This window comes from Apus apus, chromosome 2 (assembly GCF_020740795.1).
Source record: "Apus apus isolate bApuApu2 chromosome 2, bApuApu2.pri.cur, whole genome shotgun sequence".
Lineage (NCBI taxonomy): Eukaryota > Metazoa > Chordata > Aves > Apodiformes > Apodidae > Apus > Apus apus.
Genome location: NC_067283.1, coordinates 10,086,685 through 10,104,015, shown reverse-complemented (window position 1 = coordinate 10,104,015; position 17,331 = coordinate 10,086,685). Strand labels below are relative to the sequence as shown.

The 17,331-nt window shown below is 36.8% G+C and overlaps 1 protein-coding gene across 3 annotated transcripts in view; it reads left to right on the top strand.

The window, feature by feature from the left end:
* PTPRN2 (protein tyrosine phosphatase receptor type N2) overlaps positions 1 to 17,331 on the top strand; it is a 657,265-nt gene that overhangs the window by 155,160 nt on the left and 484,774 nt on the right. For all 3 annotated transcript variants that reach the window (XM_051609993.1, XM_051609992.1, XM_051609994.1), the window contains exon 3: positions 7,496 to 7,609. In XM_051609993.1, the coding sequence (XP_051465953.1) occupies positions 7,496 to 7,609 (114 nt within the window). The remainder of the gene's footprint in view (positions 1 to 7,495; positions 7,610 to 17,331) is intronic.

Here is a 17,331-nt window from a genome sequence, read left to right as displayed (position 1 = left end):
TGGAAAGTCCTCTTAATATATTACAGGTAGATCAACTTGGGTCTTTTCTCAAAGGTTTTCTCAAGTCTGTGTGATCAAAAGTCAGCAGCAGATGGTTTCTGTGGTGTACAGAGTAGTGCTCATCTGGATGTGGAAGGTGTTGATTCAGTTACTGCTTTTTCATTCTTTCTTGTTGTCATCATGGAGCCAAAACCATGGCTTTCATTCCACATAGTTACCTAGGCTGTGGAAAATTCAAATTTGGTTCTCTAAAAAGTACCAAGTTATTCAAGCATTATTCAACGGGAACATTAGCAGCAAAAACTGAAGACTTGCTTTCTTTTCATCTCTACTTTTTCCTTTCCTTATACTCCCTCTTGCCCTTTCCTCTCAAGGCACAGCCATTATTTCTGTGTTTGGGAGGCCTGCATACGACCTGTTAAGACTGAGGTTCATTTCTGTGCTCTGAATCACAGAAAGTAGGCATTGAAATCTGGTCCTCTCATTTTCTTAGCTGAATAACTTAGGGGCTTTTTGGAAGCAGGCAGCACTTCTTTTCACAGTGAGCCTACTCTCCTCTTGCTTTGTTAAACTGTAGCTACCGTTTTACGCCGTCGTCTCCTTCTCTCTTTTTCCTGTAGTTGAGTGAGAGCAGGATTTTTTAGTTACTTTCTCTACAATTTACATATTTCTTTTGTAACTTAAACTTCTTGAATGAAAGTGTCCATAATATTTTGGGACTATACAGTCCCCACTACTTAATTTAGCAGGTTAACACAGAAACATTTCCCGGGCTGATATTTCCCCTCTGATGAAGGTTATGTATAATATTTTTATTATTATTTTGGTGAAGGAAGAATGGAGTGCAACAGACCTTGCTCTCAGAATTACTCCTTGAGACAAGGGGAGTGTAAACCCCTGAGGAGCTACTTGCTCTTAGACGTGCCTTGGGATGATTTGTAGCTATACAAATCCCAGCCCTATCACAATGTGTGCACAACAGCTAACTAATGCTGCTGCTAATGTGAACTTTTATCTTTTAATATGAGCACTTTCCTAATCACCAACATGCCATCTAGTTCTTTCAATCAGCAGAAATATTGTGGGATTTTAGGTTTTTCTGGTTGAGAGCAGGCTGACCATCCTTTTTTTTTTTCTCCTTAAATATCTGTGTCCAAAAAGGTGATGAAAGGCATTAAATCTTGTTAGAGGCCTTTTATAGGACTGTTAGGTGGTCTGGCTTTCAGCAGAATTTACAAAGTTACCTTTGCCTTCTAGGCAGCAGTTTATTTAGTAGCTGAGGAAGAGTTTATTTACTGGGCTGTTAAGAGTTCCCACTGCACTGTATTTTCTTGATGGATAAAAACAATTTTTAAGTTTAGAACACCTTACATTGTTGTTTTCTTCTTCTTATGGTGTTTCTATAAAATCTACAACATAAATCCATGGAAAAATATGCTTGTATTTTATTTACATCTGAAGGTTTACTTTTATTGCATAATATTTTGTGCCTCACACAACATAGAACAGTCTGTGTGCACTTTGCCTGCTGTTCTTAATGATAATGCATGGCTCCTAAAATCAAATATCTTAGGTTGTTGTTTATCTGTTTGGTTGGGTTTTGTTGTGTTTTTTTGTGGGTTTTGTTTTGGGTTTTTCTTTTTTTTTTTTGTATTGTATTCTTAATTTTAAGTTAAACTTCCACATGCCTTTTAGCCTTTAGGATAGGGAGGACTGAGTGAGGCTGTCACTGCATCCATTCTGGATGAAGTCAAATGGGTCTGAAAGTAATACATTTAGGTGGGGAATAGCGTGTGCTCCAGGACTGAGCCCTGATCAGGAAAGTGTCCACTAGATGCCACTGTTACTGCTCCGAAAGGGAAATCACCGAGGGCTGCACAGGGATAGGCAAAACACAATGGTAAAAAGCTTTAAAAAGTTAAACAGGGGAAGAGTGCCTGCCAGGGAGGCTGCATCCTCCGTGGAGCGCTGCGGGTTTGCAGTGCGGTTACCTGGGGTGGCAAGAAGCAGCAGCAGCAGACTTGGAAGTGTTTGCTGTTTGAAAGCATTGGAGTAGTATTTTCAGAAGATTGTGGGAGAAATGACACTGTAGAAGCCACCGTTGCTCTGTCTGTATGATCTCTGCCTCGCTTGTAAAGATAATTTAAAATTAGAGGTGTAAAATCTGGACAAATCTTTTTTTAAATAAATGGAATTTTTAAAATATGCTGTTTGCTGAAGAGATTACTTGTAGATGTTGAATGTGGGTTTGTGGACTATTTCTTCTCAAATAAGCCTCCTGGTATGCAACTTACTGTCCTCCTCAAGGAACGGTAACATTTAATGTTTTATTTGATTTATTTTTTTAAAAGGGTTTTGAAGACAACTTACTGGAGAGAAATAGCAGGGAGAGAAGAGTAAAATAACCATCTCCTCCAGATTCCCTAAAACATTAAGCATCTGTGACCTTGAAGCTGAATATCATGAGACTTTGAGATGCAGATGTTATGATTCCCACTGGAAAATCATTTAATCTTTCCAGTAGGCAACCCATGCTTTAACCTTGAGTTGTAAGACATCAAGCATTGATGTTTTCATTAGTCTTGGACTACTCTTGGACCTTCCAGCTCCCTAAACCAATAGCTGGGGGAAGGAGTGTGAAGCAAGGTCCATATTCAGTAGGAAGAAGGAATACTTTTCCTACAGAAGGTTCAGTTGCTGAAGAGCAATGCTCACTGAAAACTCTGCAGAGACATTGGAGGAAGTTCTCTGTATAACTGTAAGAACATAAAGTCAAGGGTGGCAGCAGATGCTGTTTGACACACCTCTGCTGAAAGTCTGTGGACTGTTGTTTATGTTATGGCTCAGGAACAAAGCACGACACTTATAATATGGTGAAAAAAATACACTTTATGCAAAGCTCTTTATAGTTTTGTAACAGCTGTCAAGTAATTAGGATAAGGAAGCTGAGGCATTGGTTGACCCAGGTACGTGAATACTGTGACTTTCTGGAGAGCTGCCTCTTTTCTGGCTGCTGTAGGAAGTCTGAAGAGCAGAAGAACTGGGTGCTTCAACGCCTCTGCTTGAAGGCTCCTTTGTAAAGGTCACTCGTCAGCACCATGTGAAAATTTCACTGCATGTAGATCTAAATAATTTGCAGAATGCCAGGTTGGAAGGCATCTCAAGGATCATCTGGTCCAACCTTTCTAGGTAGGAACACAGTTTAGATGAGAAAGATAATTAGTTACTGCAGAACACTATCTTTTAATTTGCATCTATCAAGCTTTCATCAGCCTGCAGACAAACTCCAGTGTCTCTACCAGTCCTCATAGCTCTGCTTAATAGCAAAATACACTCAACAAGAACTCATTCTTTTTTTTTTGCTGGTATTATTCAAAACTGTGCCAAGTCTTGTATACATCTTAGTTTCAATTATCAGATTAGCCATACTTGATGCTTCCTGGATGGGTTAAGTTTCTCTCGCCAAGGACAGCTTATCATACACTGTGTTTGGCTGTTGTTTCTCTTTTGTTTATTTCTTTAGTTCGTTGATTTTTTTTGGTAGTTTTTTTTAAAAAAATTTATTTATTTTTTAATGAAACACTAATTGAAATAACTGGGACCACCAGCTGCCCACAAACAGCCTTGCCTTCAATGTCCCTCAGTGCAAGTTTCCAAAGACTTTTTAGTACTTATTAAGCACATGATGCCTGTCTATCTTACCAACTGTTGGCATAATCAGCTTAAAAAGTGTTTCAAGCCTGTTATGTAATTCAGTACCTGGATATCAGTAATTAGTGTAAAGCAGTGCTTCTTTGCCCAGTAGGTAATAGAGGTCATAAATAGCCACTAATTCATCACGATTGAGCAATAATAATGAATTAAGATGGAAGTTTTCCATTTGCTTCTCAAAAATCATCCTTCCAGAGCCTGTGTTTTGTCTTGTTCACTGTTTAATCTATCAGTTGTATTTTTCTCACTACAAGTTGATAACTATTCACTATAAATACATCTCTCATGCGCCAGGGTTTTGTATCTAATGAAAGAGGTTCATCTGCCACTATTTGACATCTTATCGGGCACCTGGTTTATGCTAAATTTGTGTCTTTTCATCTTAGCATCTAACTTTGTGATACATACTTGTCAAAATTCAAGATTTTAAATAGCGGTTTGTAAAAGCTGATGCTTACACTTATTAGGAAAATAGCCAAATCCATAAAGAAGCATCTCACTGTCTCCTTGGGTATATTATTCTTCTGTTTGAGTCTTTTCTTTGGAAACAAATGTAGAAGCTTTCTAAAAGTCAACATTACCATATTGTTAACGCAGATGTTTTCAGGTCTAAGTATAACTTATATTACATTACTATGGAAATTTCAAATACTACTTTTTGCTAACGGTTAGCAAATGATAACACTTTAACAGCAACCATATGTGCATATTGATTGGTTGTCTCAACCTTCCCTCATTCTGGGCACGTGTAAAGAGCAGATGTCTTTTGCGTATTACGTCTCTTCTCGGAACACAATTTTGATCGTAGTTCAGTATGAAGACACTCTCAACAGCTATAGGCAGACAGTGGATGGCAGTTATTAAAGCATCACTCATGCTTTGAACTACTTCTGCCATCTGAGATTTACTGTAATATCTGGGAGCTTTTCCTTTTTGCTTCAGGATGACTTTGGGCAATTTGCTCCTTGGAGGCTTTTAGAGGTCAAATGGGTGCATGATAGGATGCTTGGACACCAGCACACTGCAATAGCCCTACATTGCCCTGTGCCAGAGGGGAGTGCAGCTGGACTGGAAAGATGCTCCAAATACTTACTCATTGTAAAGATCACAGTGGTTTTGGGATATTTCATAGCAGAGCAAGGTGGACATTTTTAAAATATTAGCTGTAATTTAAGTGAAAATTAAGTTTGTGCTGGGTGAAAGCCATTTCTGAATTGAGGCCACACCTGCCAAATAGATTTCTTGGAAGGAAAAAGAGGGGGGAACTTTTACAAGATTTTTTTCCTCACAGTCTGTGTAATTTTAAGAAGGCTTAATTAGAAGGTACCCTGAAAACTGAATGCTCAATATTAATTTTTCAGCTTTTAAGTCTTGCCACAAAAACCTTGCAATGAAATAAATTTAAAAAGAAACCAAAAAAACCCACAACAAACAAATCAATCTGAAAAAACAAAACAAAACAAAAACAAAAAACAAACTCCCAAAGAAATAGAAAAGCCTAGGAAAATTCCTACTTAAAAAAAACCCAAAACAACAACAAACAAAAAACCCAATTATATGAACTATGAAATCTACTATTTGCACAACTCCAGTCCAACTGTAATCCCCCCTGTAAGGACCCTCTGTATGTTAGAGATGGTATTTGCCAACTGCTCCTTGGGGCAAACTGCACCTCCTCCACTCTCCAACTGCTGCATTGAGCAGAGCAGAGCTCCATTTGTGATTGCAGCCTCTTCAAAGCTTATTATGCCCATATTTCAAGTACAAAAGCCAAAGTAACTTGCAGTTTCTCCCCAAGCACTCCCTGTGTTTTTTGGGTAGATTGTATAATGCAGCTCAGAATCGTGTGCTAGTTGTTAATCTTAGAATTTAAATAGGTTTTGTTCTATTGAAAGGCAGTGGGCTACACGAAAACTCGGGTTTTAGAAAAAAGGCTAGGTCTTTCTTTAGAGTTTGTGAGTGAATTAGCTTTTGCATTCATGGAGATATCTTGAAATGATACTTATTTCAAAAAAACATAAAATTAATGCTGAATGTGTGTGCCTGTCTGGATTCTAAAATAAAGTAATGATTATTTTTAGGCTACATTATCTTTTCAAAAGTCATGGAATATTAATGGTTTATGTACAGGTAGAATTTATCTTTATTATTTGTAGCCAGTAATGGTGGTAATCCAAAATAGAGCTGGCTATTTCCCATTGTTTCATATTAAAACTTTTTGTTCCTAAACACTGAAATATCATTCTATTCCTTTCTGAATCAGAACCTTATTTATTCCCATTATCCATCCATTTAGAAGTGACTGGTATTATATACTTTGCTTATTTCCAGCTGCAACAGGTTTTTTAACTGGAGATGAATATTTTAATTTGCTGTTAGGCTGCTTGTATACATTATATGACAGACTAACAAACCAGATCTGTGTACGCAGTTTCTAAATTACAACTAGTTTCCAATAACATAATTAGACTCAGCCGTGGGGTTTTAATTTGGATTAACTTAATTTGGCAGTTGTAAGTGACAGGGTTGGAAAGGCAAAGAAAGCAAAAGTTGGCTAATTTCAATGAGGTATTTGTGTTTAATGCCAAAGGCAAATAATGTCCTTTTTCTGCATCCTAGATTGGTTTATTTTCTTTTATGCCATTATTTGTGTTTAGTGAACAGCTGGGCCAGTAGTTCCCATTTGTAGCCTTTTAGCTCTGTGAAGTAGCAGAGAAAGTAATGGGCATTTACAAATTAATGCTTACTGTTATTTTCTGCTAATCTGATGTAGCTATCCTATTGGAGCATAGATGTAATATCAGAGCTGAAGTAATTACTGTGGTGAAACTAGTACTGGAGTAGAATATTTTGCTAATTAAACTTGTTGCATTTAGATTGCTTCCTTTGGATCACTATATAGAACAGACCCGTTTTGAACAATAAATGAAACCACTTTCTTTCTCAGAGGCCTAGAAATGCAGATGGTCAGATTGCATGTGAAGCACCTAGGCTCTGAATTAATCTTTTGTATGAAAGGGAGAAAGGTAATTTGAATGTTTGAACTCCCTGTTCCTCCCACACATACACAGGAAGCTTGTCTCAAAATGAACAATTCTCTAAATAAAGACTAATAAGAAGCTAAATTAATTAGAAGGTGTGATTTGAAAAGACATTGATGAGAAGAGTCTGTCATTTTAGACAAATGGAATGGAGCTAAATAAATTAGGCCACATTAATATCTCATTGTTCTGTGAGCAGCTTTCTTTTATTGCATTCATTAGAGGGTACTTCTTGAAATGAGCCTTTGCTAGCCATTATGGATTCAGCTCTCATTTACCAATGCCTAACACACAGCTCCTGCATTAAAAATGTTTCAGCAAATCCTTATAGTTTTTGCAAATTAATATTTATATTTCTGGTTGCTGCACTTTTCAGCTACAACATAGTAGGCACCGAACATTAATGGTTTTTTTACTACCAAATTGTCAGTAAAGAAGTCTTACATCAAAAGATTTGGGAGGCAGAAGTCTGAAATTACTTTATAAAATAAACTGTGTGAATAACTTGTACAATAGAATTTTTTTCCAACTGATTTTATTTCCAGTATTTATTTATTTTGATAGAAAAGACCCTGTCTCATGACTTCAATAGTCCTTTGATAGCTTTTTAAAGTGTCTTTTAAAAGGTTTCTTCAGTATATAATAAGGATACATTGGAAATGTGGATGTCATCATGCATTTCTTCCTCTCAGAAAATGAAATGTGTATTTTTTTTATTTGTTTATTTTTTCTCTCTCCTGCAGATGGAATATTTGGGACATGTCAGCGAGTGCCAGTAATAGACATCTATAAATATGACATTTCACCCCCAATTCTTCAGCGCCTAAGGATCATCCTGGAGAAGCTCTCACAGAGAGGTATAGTAAAAACTCTGGAGTAGGGTTAGTGCACTGGGGATTACAATTATGTTGTACTCTCTCTGAGGTGACATCTTCAGAAGTTTTGGAATGCAGTGTGTTCTGGCCTGGTAGTGCAGACTTTATAAAAGTAAAAAGCCTTCTGACTCCTGAATCTTAAAGATCAGTGAAGCAATTTCAGGAGAGGTGTTTCCTCCACACCCTTTGTGGTACGTCTGTGACTGATCCCCTATATAATAAAATTTTAGCATCTATGAATGTTTCTGTCAGCTAAATTAATCAGCAGGGAAGAAAGCTAACTTGCCGTATATCCTTTTGCACCACAGCGTCTATCATGGTGCATGGGCAGAAAACACACAAGTTCTAGGGAGTTAGAAACAATTTTCTTAAATGTCTCATGAATTCAAATGAGTAGAGCTGCTCTGATTTTGTTACAAGCCGCATCTACTGTGTTCCTTTTAATTTTTATTCAGCTTTCTGAAGTTAATCTCTGTGTTCCTTCCAAAGCTGGAAAGACTATTCTAGCTTCTGCGTGGCATAACTTGAACTAGCAAATCAAAACTCAGATAAAGTGAAAGCAAATAGACTGAACAAACTTTTTAGTTACTAATACATGAAATATACCTCTGTTGTAGACAGCCACAGGATGGAGAAATTAATGTAAACTAAGTTGTTCTAAGATGATAGTTGGGATGGCTAATTTTGCATTTGCATCATCTATGTGTGTGTTTTTCCTAAACATTTTCCAGTTACAATCTCAAACTACAAGCCAGTAATATTGCCTTAACATGGTGCTAGTTTAATTGTGAGAAAAAAAATATTTCTTGGAAGTTTATGACTATGTTTAGAGGTTGGGCTTAGAGTTTAGAAACTACTGATTTAGAGGACTCAAAACATTCCCAGTGATTTATTTCCTGTCCAGCAGCCCATCCAAATGGAGCAAACTAGGTAAAACTTGATTGTAGCAACTTCTGGCTGACTAACAGTGACATGTGGTTAGTACTTGTGCCACTTTGTCTTAGCATTTTCTAAAGGCTGCATTGTGCAAGCAAATTTATGAAAATACTATTTAATCAAGGCAACCTTTTATGAGTGAAAAAGCTAGGATTTGCTTAATCTCACCTAAACTAATATCTAAAATGGTCATGCCTGCATGGACAACCAGCAGTAATTTACATTGCCTAAATGTTGGTGATGAGACTTATGTAAAAGCTTTCTCCACAGGAATGTTAGAGATGGGAGTGCTGCAGGAGATCCACACTTCATTTTTTTCAAGTGTTTTGTTAGTTTTGTTTCCTTTATCTATATGATGCCAATTGTTCTTGTTCTTTACACAAGAGTACTGGCTAGCTCCACTTGGTGATGCCCAACTTCCTTGGCAGGGATATGATACAGCATCTGTTCTCTCAATCTTATAAAGAGCAGTACAAATTTCTCTTGAAAGTCTATATATTAGGTCCCACAATAAGGAAAAACTTCTAATAATGTCTATATTGAACACTTTCTATTTTTATTAGATATATATACACACACACAGTTAAGGATTAACTATTTGGGGAGTTATTCACCTGAGTGGTTTTCTAGATTTTTCTAATGTGACTTGGTTTTTCTTCTTTGTTTGGTTCCTGAAGTCTTGCAGCATTTCTCATCCATTTTTCTAGCAATAGTCTCTTCATATCTGGTTACACAGAATTTTAAAAAAACAAATCTATATAAAGCCTTGTAAAATTTGCATCTTTCTTTCCTATTTGCTTGTCACTTCTAAGTTTTGCCTATATTTGAATCAAGGTCCAAATGGAAAACTGTATGATCAGGTGTTATAGAACAAAGAATGGCATGATACAAGTAGCAAATATGATTTGTGGTTCTGCCAGCCCGAACTGTTTGCTACAGTAAGGAAGCATATGACAGAGGCTTAGATGAGTGACACATGTGGCAATAATCCGTTTAATAAAGGACTTTGACTAAAATTGAATTCAGGTTCCATAATGGTAAAGTTTTTGTGTCTTCTTTATCCATTAAGTCTGTCTTTGGCTACGCTATCTCTTAGTAGATTGATGATAGAAATTAATGCCTTGGAATATTAGATCGTTCCCTACAAATAAATGATCTGTTAGCATTTGAATACCTTTGTTCATGGGATTTCCACTCACACTGACCTTGAGTCAGCCAAATCTTTCAAAATACCCGTCATGAATATTTTCTGTAGAATCAGTTTTTGTGACTATCTATATAGGAAAAGCCCTTCTCATAGCTGCAAAAACATGATGAATCGCTTTCTGAAATTGGTAGTGCTATCATTTATAATTTATGAGGAGCTGAAACATTTTTCATTGTCTGATAAACAGAACAATCAAAAAGATGCTGTTTAGATAGGACTAAATCTTTGGAAAAGGGAAATGAAGGAAGTATCAACATAGCGGGGTGAATGAGTAATGCCTGAAGGAAATGGAAATACTTATTGGTTATGGTTGATCTGCATCCTGTTGTCCAACTTGGGAGAAGATGCTTATTGGAATATACCAAGAATGATAAATCTTCCATACACTTACCCTTTTGAGCTAAAATGTACAAAAGAGTTTTTTACTTAAGTGGATTAAATAGACTATAAAATATTTTGTTTTCTCCTTGTCCCAAAAATATTGTGATGAGGGCAAAGTGATTGCATCACTGATGTTCTTAGCAAGATTGTGGAAACATAGCTTCATGCTGATGGGTGACCTATAAGACTAGAAACATGGAAAATGAGATAGGAGGACTAATCACGGTACATTATAACTGAAGCGTGAATGCATAAATAGTACTTGAAATATCATCATAATCAATAATAAAAGACAAAAGTGGTATTTCTCAAGCTGCTTACTCCAAGAGGGATTTACATTTGTTTTATAAAATAGTTTCTAAGCAGTGATTCAGACTAGCTGTTAACATGGTGCTAATTCTGTGCAAGTGCAGCTGCTGTAGCAATGAGCATTACTAGAAGAAAGAGGTCAGAGACGGAGCCTGGAGGACATGCTTTCTTAAAGGAATCAGAACAAGGATATTTGCCCAGGGTCACAGCAAGTGTCCGTAGAGTTCTGCCTCTGGCTGTGGCGACTGTGTGTGTTTAGGGAAAAAAATGTAAGGAAAGCTCAAGCATACAGAAGCATTACACAGTGCTTGTACCTTCTCAGTGTTGTGTGTCTGGTGGTGTGTGGTTCTTCTGAACTACAAGTCAGTCATATTTTTGTTTTTGCTGTGTGCCCAGTGGACATTGCTTTTAGCACAGTTCAAGAGGACACTGTGTATTAGAAATAAATGTGTTGAATGTTAGTAGTTTAGCTTCTGTCTTCCATTTTCCTTTGATTTCAACTAAATTACAGCTGTTGGCCCTTTTCTTCAGTAACCATGCAGCATGCCTATTTGGAAAACAAACCAAATATATGGGGTTTTGCACATGTTTTTTTAATGTAAGTTGGAGTAATTACTAAATTATTCCTGAGTATGTGTTGCTACTTATATTTTTTGTCTAACACCTTCTTGTTCTAAACTCAAGGAAGGCAAATTCTTTTACATTACTATGAAAAAAGTCCTCCTTAATATATGATGTGTCAATTATGTTATTAGGAGAACTAAAAAGAGTAGGATACATTTTTAAATTTGTTTAGCTCAAGTCAGCAAAATATTGTTGAGAGACTCATGCGTTTTGGAAATAGGCAACAGATTTGCAGAGTATTTGAAAAAAAGTAGTACTTTTTTCCTCATTTGTCTTCTTTGCCACCTGGGAAGCTCTTGACAGGGAGAAAAAAATATTTTGTCTAAGTTAATTTTAACCAGTTAAGAGTAAGTTGATTAATATAAGTTTTCTAGAAATTACTTTATACTCTTACAGCAGATTTGTTTTAAAAACTAAAATGATTTACAGTCAGTTAACTTGAAATGAATGTGGCTTGTCACATGCAGCTTGTGAATTACAGAAGGGTTGCTAAATATTTCAGTCAGGGCTATTTTTCAAGGCAAAGTATCATTTGTTACTGCAATGAAGGTAACAGACTTGAAAGCAAACCTTTGTGAGCTCAGTTTTGAAATAAACTTAAAAGGAAGAATGCACTTCTTGCACATATTTGCAAGGTGATTATCACATCATTATGGAGACATATGGAAAGCTGAAAAGGAGAGGTAGGAGGAAGCAGGTTTTTCTTTCAATTCAAGGATTGATATAAAGGAAGGCAAACTCTTCTTTTGGCCTTCAGGAAAGAAAGAAATATAGAGTTTTACTTGAATAGAGCAGTTCTTTTGCATCAAGTTTTCCTGGAATCAGCTTGCTCCAGACATCTGTATACTTACCAAATTCTTCTCCTAGATGGCTGCTTAAGCCAGGAATTGAAGCATAAACCCCATGACATGCTACACTGGAGGAACTCAGCCAGGGCTGGACATATTTACCTTCTCCTGGTATCACTGTCACGCTGCCTTAACTTTTTCCCTCAGTGGACAATAACACCCTGAAAGGCTGCAAAAGATTCCTGCTTTTGTTAAGTGCTAAAGCACCACTTGTTGTTTTTTTTTTTTTGGTCTTCAAAACCTAAATTGAACTTCAGTTTCAATGAATGAGTTTCAGAAAAAGCAAGAAGTTTTATTTTATAAAGCAGCAGGAAGAATACATTTTTTAAATCCCTTTTTGAACACCTGGATTATTTAATGTATGTTGAACAGAACAGATAAAAAATGATATTATTTTTTTATTTTATTTTTTTCTGTTTGGTTCCTTGTATGGCTGTTCTGCTGACCAGACATCACCTGATACAGCATTGACTTACATTTTCCCCTGTGAGATGTTTATGAAAAATGTTCTTTCCAGGAAATTGGTATTTATGAAGAATGTGTGTGCATTACAAACATTGATTACAGGGGCAAAGTAGATTCTATATATTGTAAGAAAGATATTAGAAAGTGCAATAAGAAAATTTCTTAATATACATTTAGTTTAATCTGTGTTCATAACACTGTTGTATAAAGCTTTTTGATTTTGCATAATTTGAATATTGCTTTTTTGGAAGCTATGTATGTCAACCCGAAAACATCATATTCCTTTTGTTTAAAAAGAGTGATCAATTGGAGCTTTTACTTGTGTTTTTGATAACAGATTAACTAACATATTTGACAGACAGGAGAAAAGGTTTGCATGTCTCTGTCGTGTCATGTTTCTGTCAACCACCAGTGACAACTGTCAACTGGGATCAAGATGTATCAAATTCTTTGTGGGCCACGTAACACTACAGCTCTTCTTCTTTAAGAAACATAGGAATTAGTGGTAATATAATGCAAATAACAAAGACTGTCCACACTTTCCTGCGTTCCCTCCTTTGTTTTGAACATCTCTTCAGCACCTCATGGATTTTAATTTCTGCATTAATACTTAGTCTTTTCCATGAAGCTCTCTTTGTTGGCTCTTCCACAGTTTGTTGTCTTTATTTTTCTCTTTGAAACGTGGAGACTGTCTTTGTTTCCTTCTTTTGTGGAAGAAACGAAAGATGTCTCCTCTTCTTCCCACTGAAGTTCACTGGACAAGCTCACCAGGTGTGCTGTGGATGGACTTGTTCTCAGCATTAGGCTAAGCAACATCTGAACAGCAGAAAGTCTTTGATTTATAGAATCATAGAATCACTTAGGTTGCAAAAGACCTTTAGGATCATCTAGTCCAACCATAAACCCTACTCTACCAAATCCAGCACTAAGCCATATTCCCAAGCACCACATCTACACGACTTTTAAACACATCCAGGAATGGTAACTCAACCACTTCCCTGGGCAGCATGTTTCAATGTCTGACAACCCTTTCAGTGAAAAAGTTCTTCCTAATGTCTACTCTAAACCTCCCCTGGTGCAGCTTGAGGCCATTTCCTCTTGTTCTATCACCAGTTACTTGTGAGAAGAGACCAGTGCCTACCTCTTTACAAGGTCCTTTCAGATAGTTGTAGAAGGTGATGAGGTCTCTCCTCAGCTTCCTTTTCTTCAGACTAAATAGCTCCAGTTCCCTCAGCCACTCCTCATAAGATTTGTTCTCAAGGCCCTCACCAGCTTGCCCTTTTTTTGACAAGCACCTCAATGTCCTTCCTGTATTGAGGTGCCCAAAACTGGACACAATATTTGAGGTGTTGCCTCACCAATGCTCAGTATGGGGGGAACAATCACATCCCTGGTCTGGCTGGTCTCACTATTTCTAATACAAGCCAGGATGCTATTGGCCTTCTTTGCCACCTGGGCACACTATTGGCTCATATTCAGCTGCCTATCAGTCAGAACCCCCAGGCTCTCTTTCTGCTTAGTATCTTTCCAGCCACTCTTCCCCAAGCTTGTGGCATTGCATGGGGTTGTTGTTTTAGGTTATTCATTAACATGCTGCCCTGTTAATGATGTCACATGTGTCTTTAAACTTCATTCTTACTCTCTTAGATCATTCTTTAAAAAAATTTACAGCATCCACAGGACCATTGGCCTGGGCATACATGGGCTTGAAGTGATATAGGTAAACAATATGATTTTAAAACCCATTTGTAGTACAGCAATGAAAATGCAATTCATTATCAGTGCTTCCCACACTTGGAATGTCAGCAAATACCAATTCAAGCATGAGATTACTTGTTTAGCTGCTGTATTCTCTAATAACACTACTTCTAGAAACTGTAACAATATAGCAGATCCAAACTAATTATGCCATTTTGTACCATTAATCTAAAATTATAGCACATTTACATATTCAACATAAAACTGTCTTTTATCATGACACTACCAGTGTTTTCTTCCTTATTTGTTTATTACTAGGGAATTAATTTTTCTTCTCAATGTCTATATTCATTGCTTTTCCTGATCCACAGCTTTTATCTCTATATGGCCTCACATTCTTTAGAGGTATAAACTCTTAATGACACCTTTTGGTTGACATATTTTTAGCTTTATAATAGGTACTTTAAATTTTTAAACATTTCGGCTTACTTTTTAAAAATCATGTTTTTAATCTTTTTCATACGAAACTTCAATAGGTAGGCTGAGTCCCCCACAGTACATGATAGTATGATTGAAGTTTTACCTTGGTTTAGTAATCAGGATAAATTCCCACAAAAGTTCTTTTTTTATTTTGCGGTACAGAAATTCTATGTATATATAGACACACATACTTTTTTTCACATAGGATATTTTAATGCTTTATCTTACAGCTTTGGCAGAAAGCTTCTGACAAAGTTAGCAGTTTCCTGCAAAGGCTGGGTGGTATTAAATCTCTTTTTTATTCCACTTGTTTTCTTTCATGCCAATTCTTACCTATACTCACTGTACCTCACAAGCTTCTCCTGTTTTCTTTTGCCTGTACATACATGTCTGGTCATGGATAGACAGTGCAGTTCCCTTCAATACTTCTCCATTGCTCAGTTTCTCTTTTGCAGCTTCTCACAGTCTTACAATTGCAAAAAGGGCTTTCCTCCCATTTTGAGTCTTTTGTCCCTATTGCTCTCTGGTTCCTAATTAAGATTGCACAGACCTGCACTGCATGTTTAACTGAGGTGTCTCCAGTCTTTCAGGAAAGCTTTGAAAGTTGTTTCTCTCTTTGACTTAGCATTTGTCAAACATTTAGCTAATAAATGACTTTATTTTTTATTGTTAACTTATTTTGGGGTTTGTGTGGCATTTTTTTGACTGTAGTATTTTCACATTTTTTTAGCATGGTCAGATGATTGATTTCCCCATCCCCCTTATTTTACCTGCAAACTACCTAGCAATGCAAAATCTCTGCCTTGTAAAGAAAGTGTATGGCTGCTGAGTCTGCAATACTTTAGAATCTCATCTTTTTGATCCTTTTAGGTTTTTTTGAAGCTCCAGTAGCTTTTGTGAAGAGGCAAAAATTCTGCCTGAGCATCCTCTAGTTGTTTGATACATTTCTAGAAATCTGTGTTGAGTCTTTAGATGCTCCTTCAAATTCATTATTCTTATTACTTTCTTTTCCTGATAAAGAAGTGCTGTTAGAGATGGAAGAAGTTTCTGTCCATATATCACTCTCCCTTCTAGGAATTCTTCATCTGTTCCCAATTTAAACTCTATTTGACCAGACTTGAGCTTTCTGTGTGTAATAAATATCATTAAAAGCTTTTCTGGAAAATCACTAGGTATGTAGAGGAGCAAAATGGTGTCAGTGTCACTGCTAGAGTAAAATCAGCTGTTACCCATTTGTTTAGAAGCAGCTGGCTCTCACATACGTATGTTACAGCCAATAAATTATTTGTATCTTTTGGAGATGTTCATACCCAGCCCATGTTTCACCCAGCTGAAAGGCCAAAAAAGCTATCTGGGACAGATGGAGAGGAGCCATAGATGCTGTAGAAAAGTGCAGGGGGTGCAATGTCAGGCACAGGAGAGAGTGTGGGACATGAGAACAGCACAGGACTGAGCTGAGACAATTATACTAGACACATGGGCTCAGGGTGCTTACAAATTTATTTTTATTATTTTTTTTTTTTAACTGAAAAGTTTCTTGGGTGGAGGGAGAGGGACTGTAGATTTTTTCTCTTTCAGGTTCCAGCCAGCTGTCAAGCTGCAAATGAGTCAGAGCATCCTAGTTCTGACCCTTGAGAGGGCTGTTTACCCCATCTAGATAGCATCCATCTTAATTGATGGCACGATTAAAATGCTAATAAAATAAAATGACCTAAAAATGTTAAAGATATGTTAGCCTCAGACAAGAATTGAATTCCATAATCAGTGAGTTTTATTTGATCATGTTTTCTGTTATTTTTTTCTCATAGTGTTGTAAGTACCTGGTTGGTAACATGCTGGAATACCTTTGCTGTACTTGAATGTTAGGACATAACCAATAAAAGTCTGTTTTAATTATGGGAGTAAAGGAACTGTGGGAAGGTCACACAGTTACAGAGGAGAACAGTGCCTTGTTCTGTACAAGCCCACTTGTGCAACATGGTGTCTTGGCTACTCAGGTTTCTGAGTTTTGAGGCATTTTGGGTTTTCTGAGCAATTCAAGCCAATGCAGACTTTGCAAAATAGTATTTTTCCTCTGTCTTCAAGTAGCTGATATGTGGCCATTTACTGCTATAGTAGCAAGGTGAAATCCTTCTGCAGGGTGGTTTTTGCATTAGTTTTCACTGAGAGTTGTTATTTTCTGTCCTTCATATAAATGACCAATATGCAAAAAAAAAAAAAAAGACTGTGTGAGAAATAACTTGGGTATGTTACAGTATAATTTCCTTTGGTGTTGTCCTTATATGAAAGGTTTAACAACTACAAGTCAAATAATTAATGTTAAGTAAATGGAAGTGCTTAGAGGAATCACAGAAGTGCTGGTTAGGAGGACCTCTGGAGGTCCTCCAGGCTGCTTGCACTCCTACAAGCTCTTTTTCCATACAGCATGTTCAATGAGTGCCAGCAACCTCTTGTCTAGGAGAAGGGTTAGTGCAATGTCCTGTGCTAAGTGTGCCCTTGGGCCTCTTCCCCTCCATCTCCTCCCAGTATCTCCTGTAGGTTTCCTTCTAAAAAAGGCAAAATTTTAAAGGTTTGGACTTTTCCTTTTTAAGGAAATAATACTTTGCCTCTGACTTTTCAAACAATACTTTGTATTCATCATCCATACATTTCTAACCTGATAGGCTTCTATGTTTACCCTCATCTCAGAAAAAAACTCTACAGATAGTAACTTTAATGAAAGTCCACCATGCACTGGAAGTATTTGGTAAGGTCAG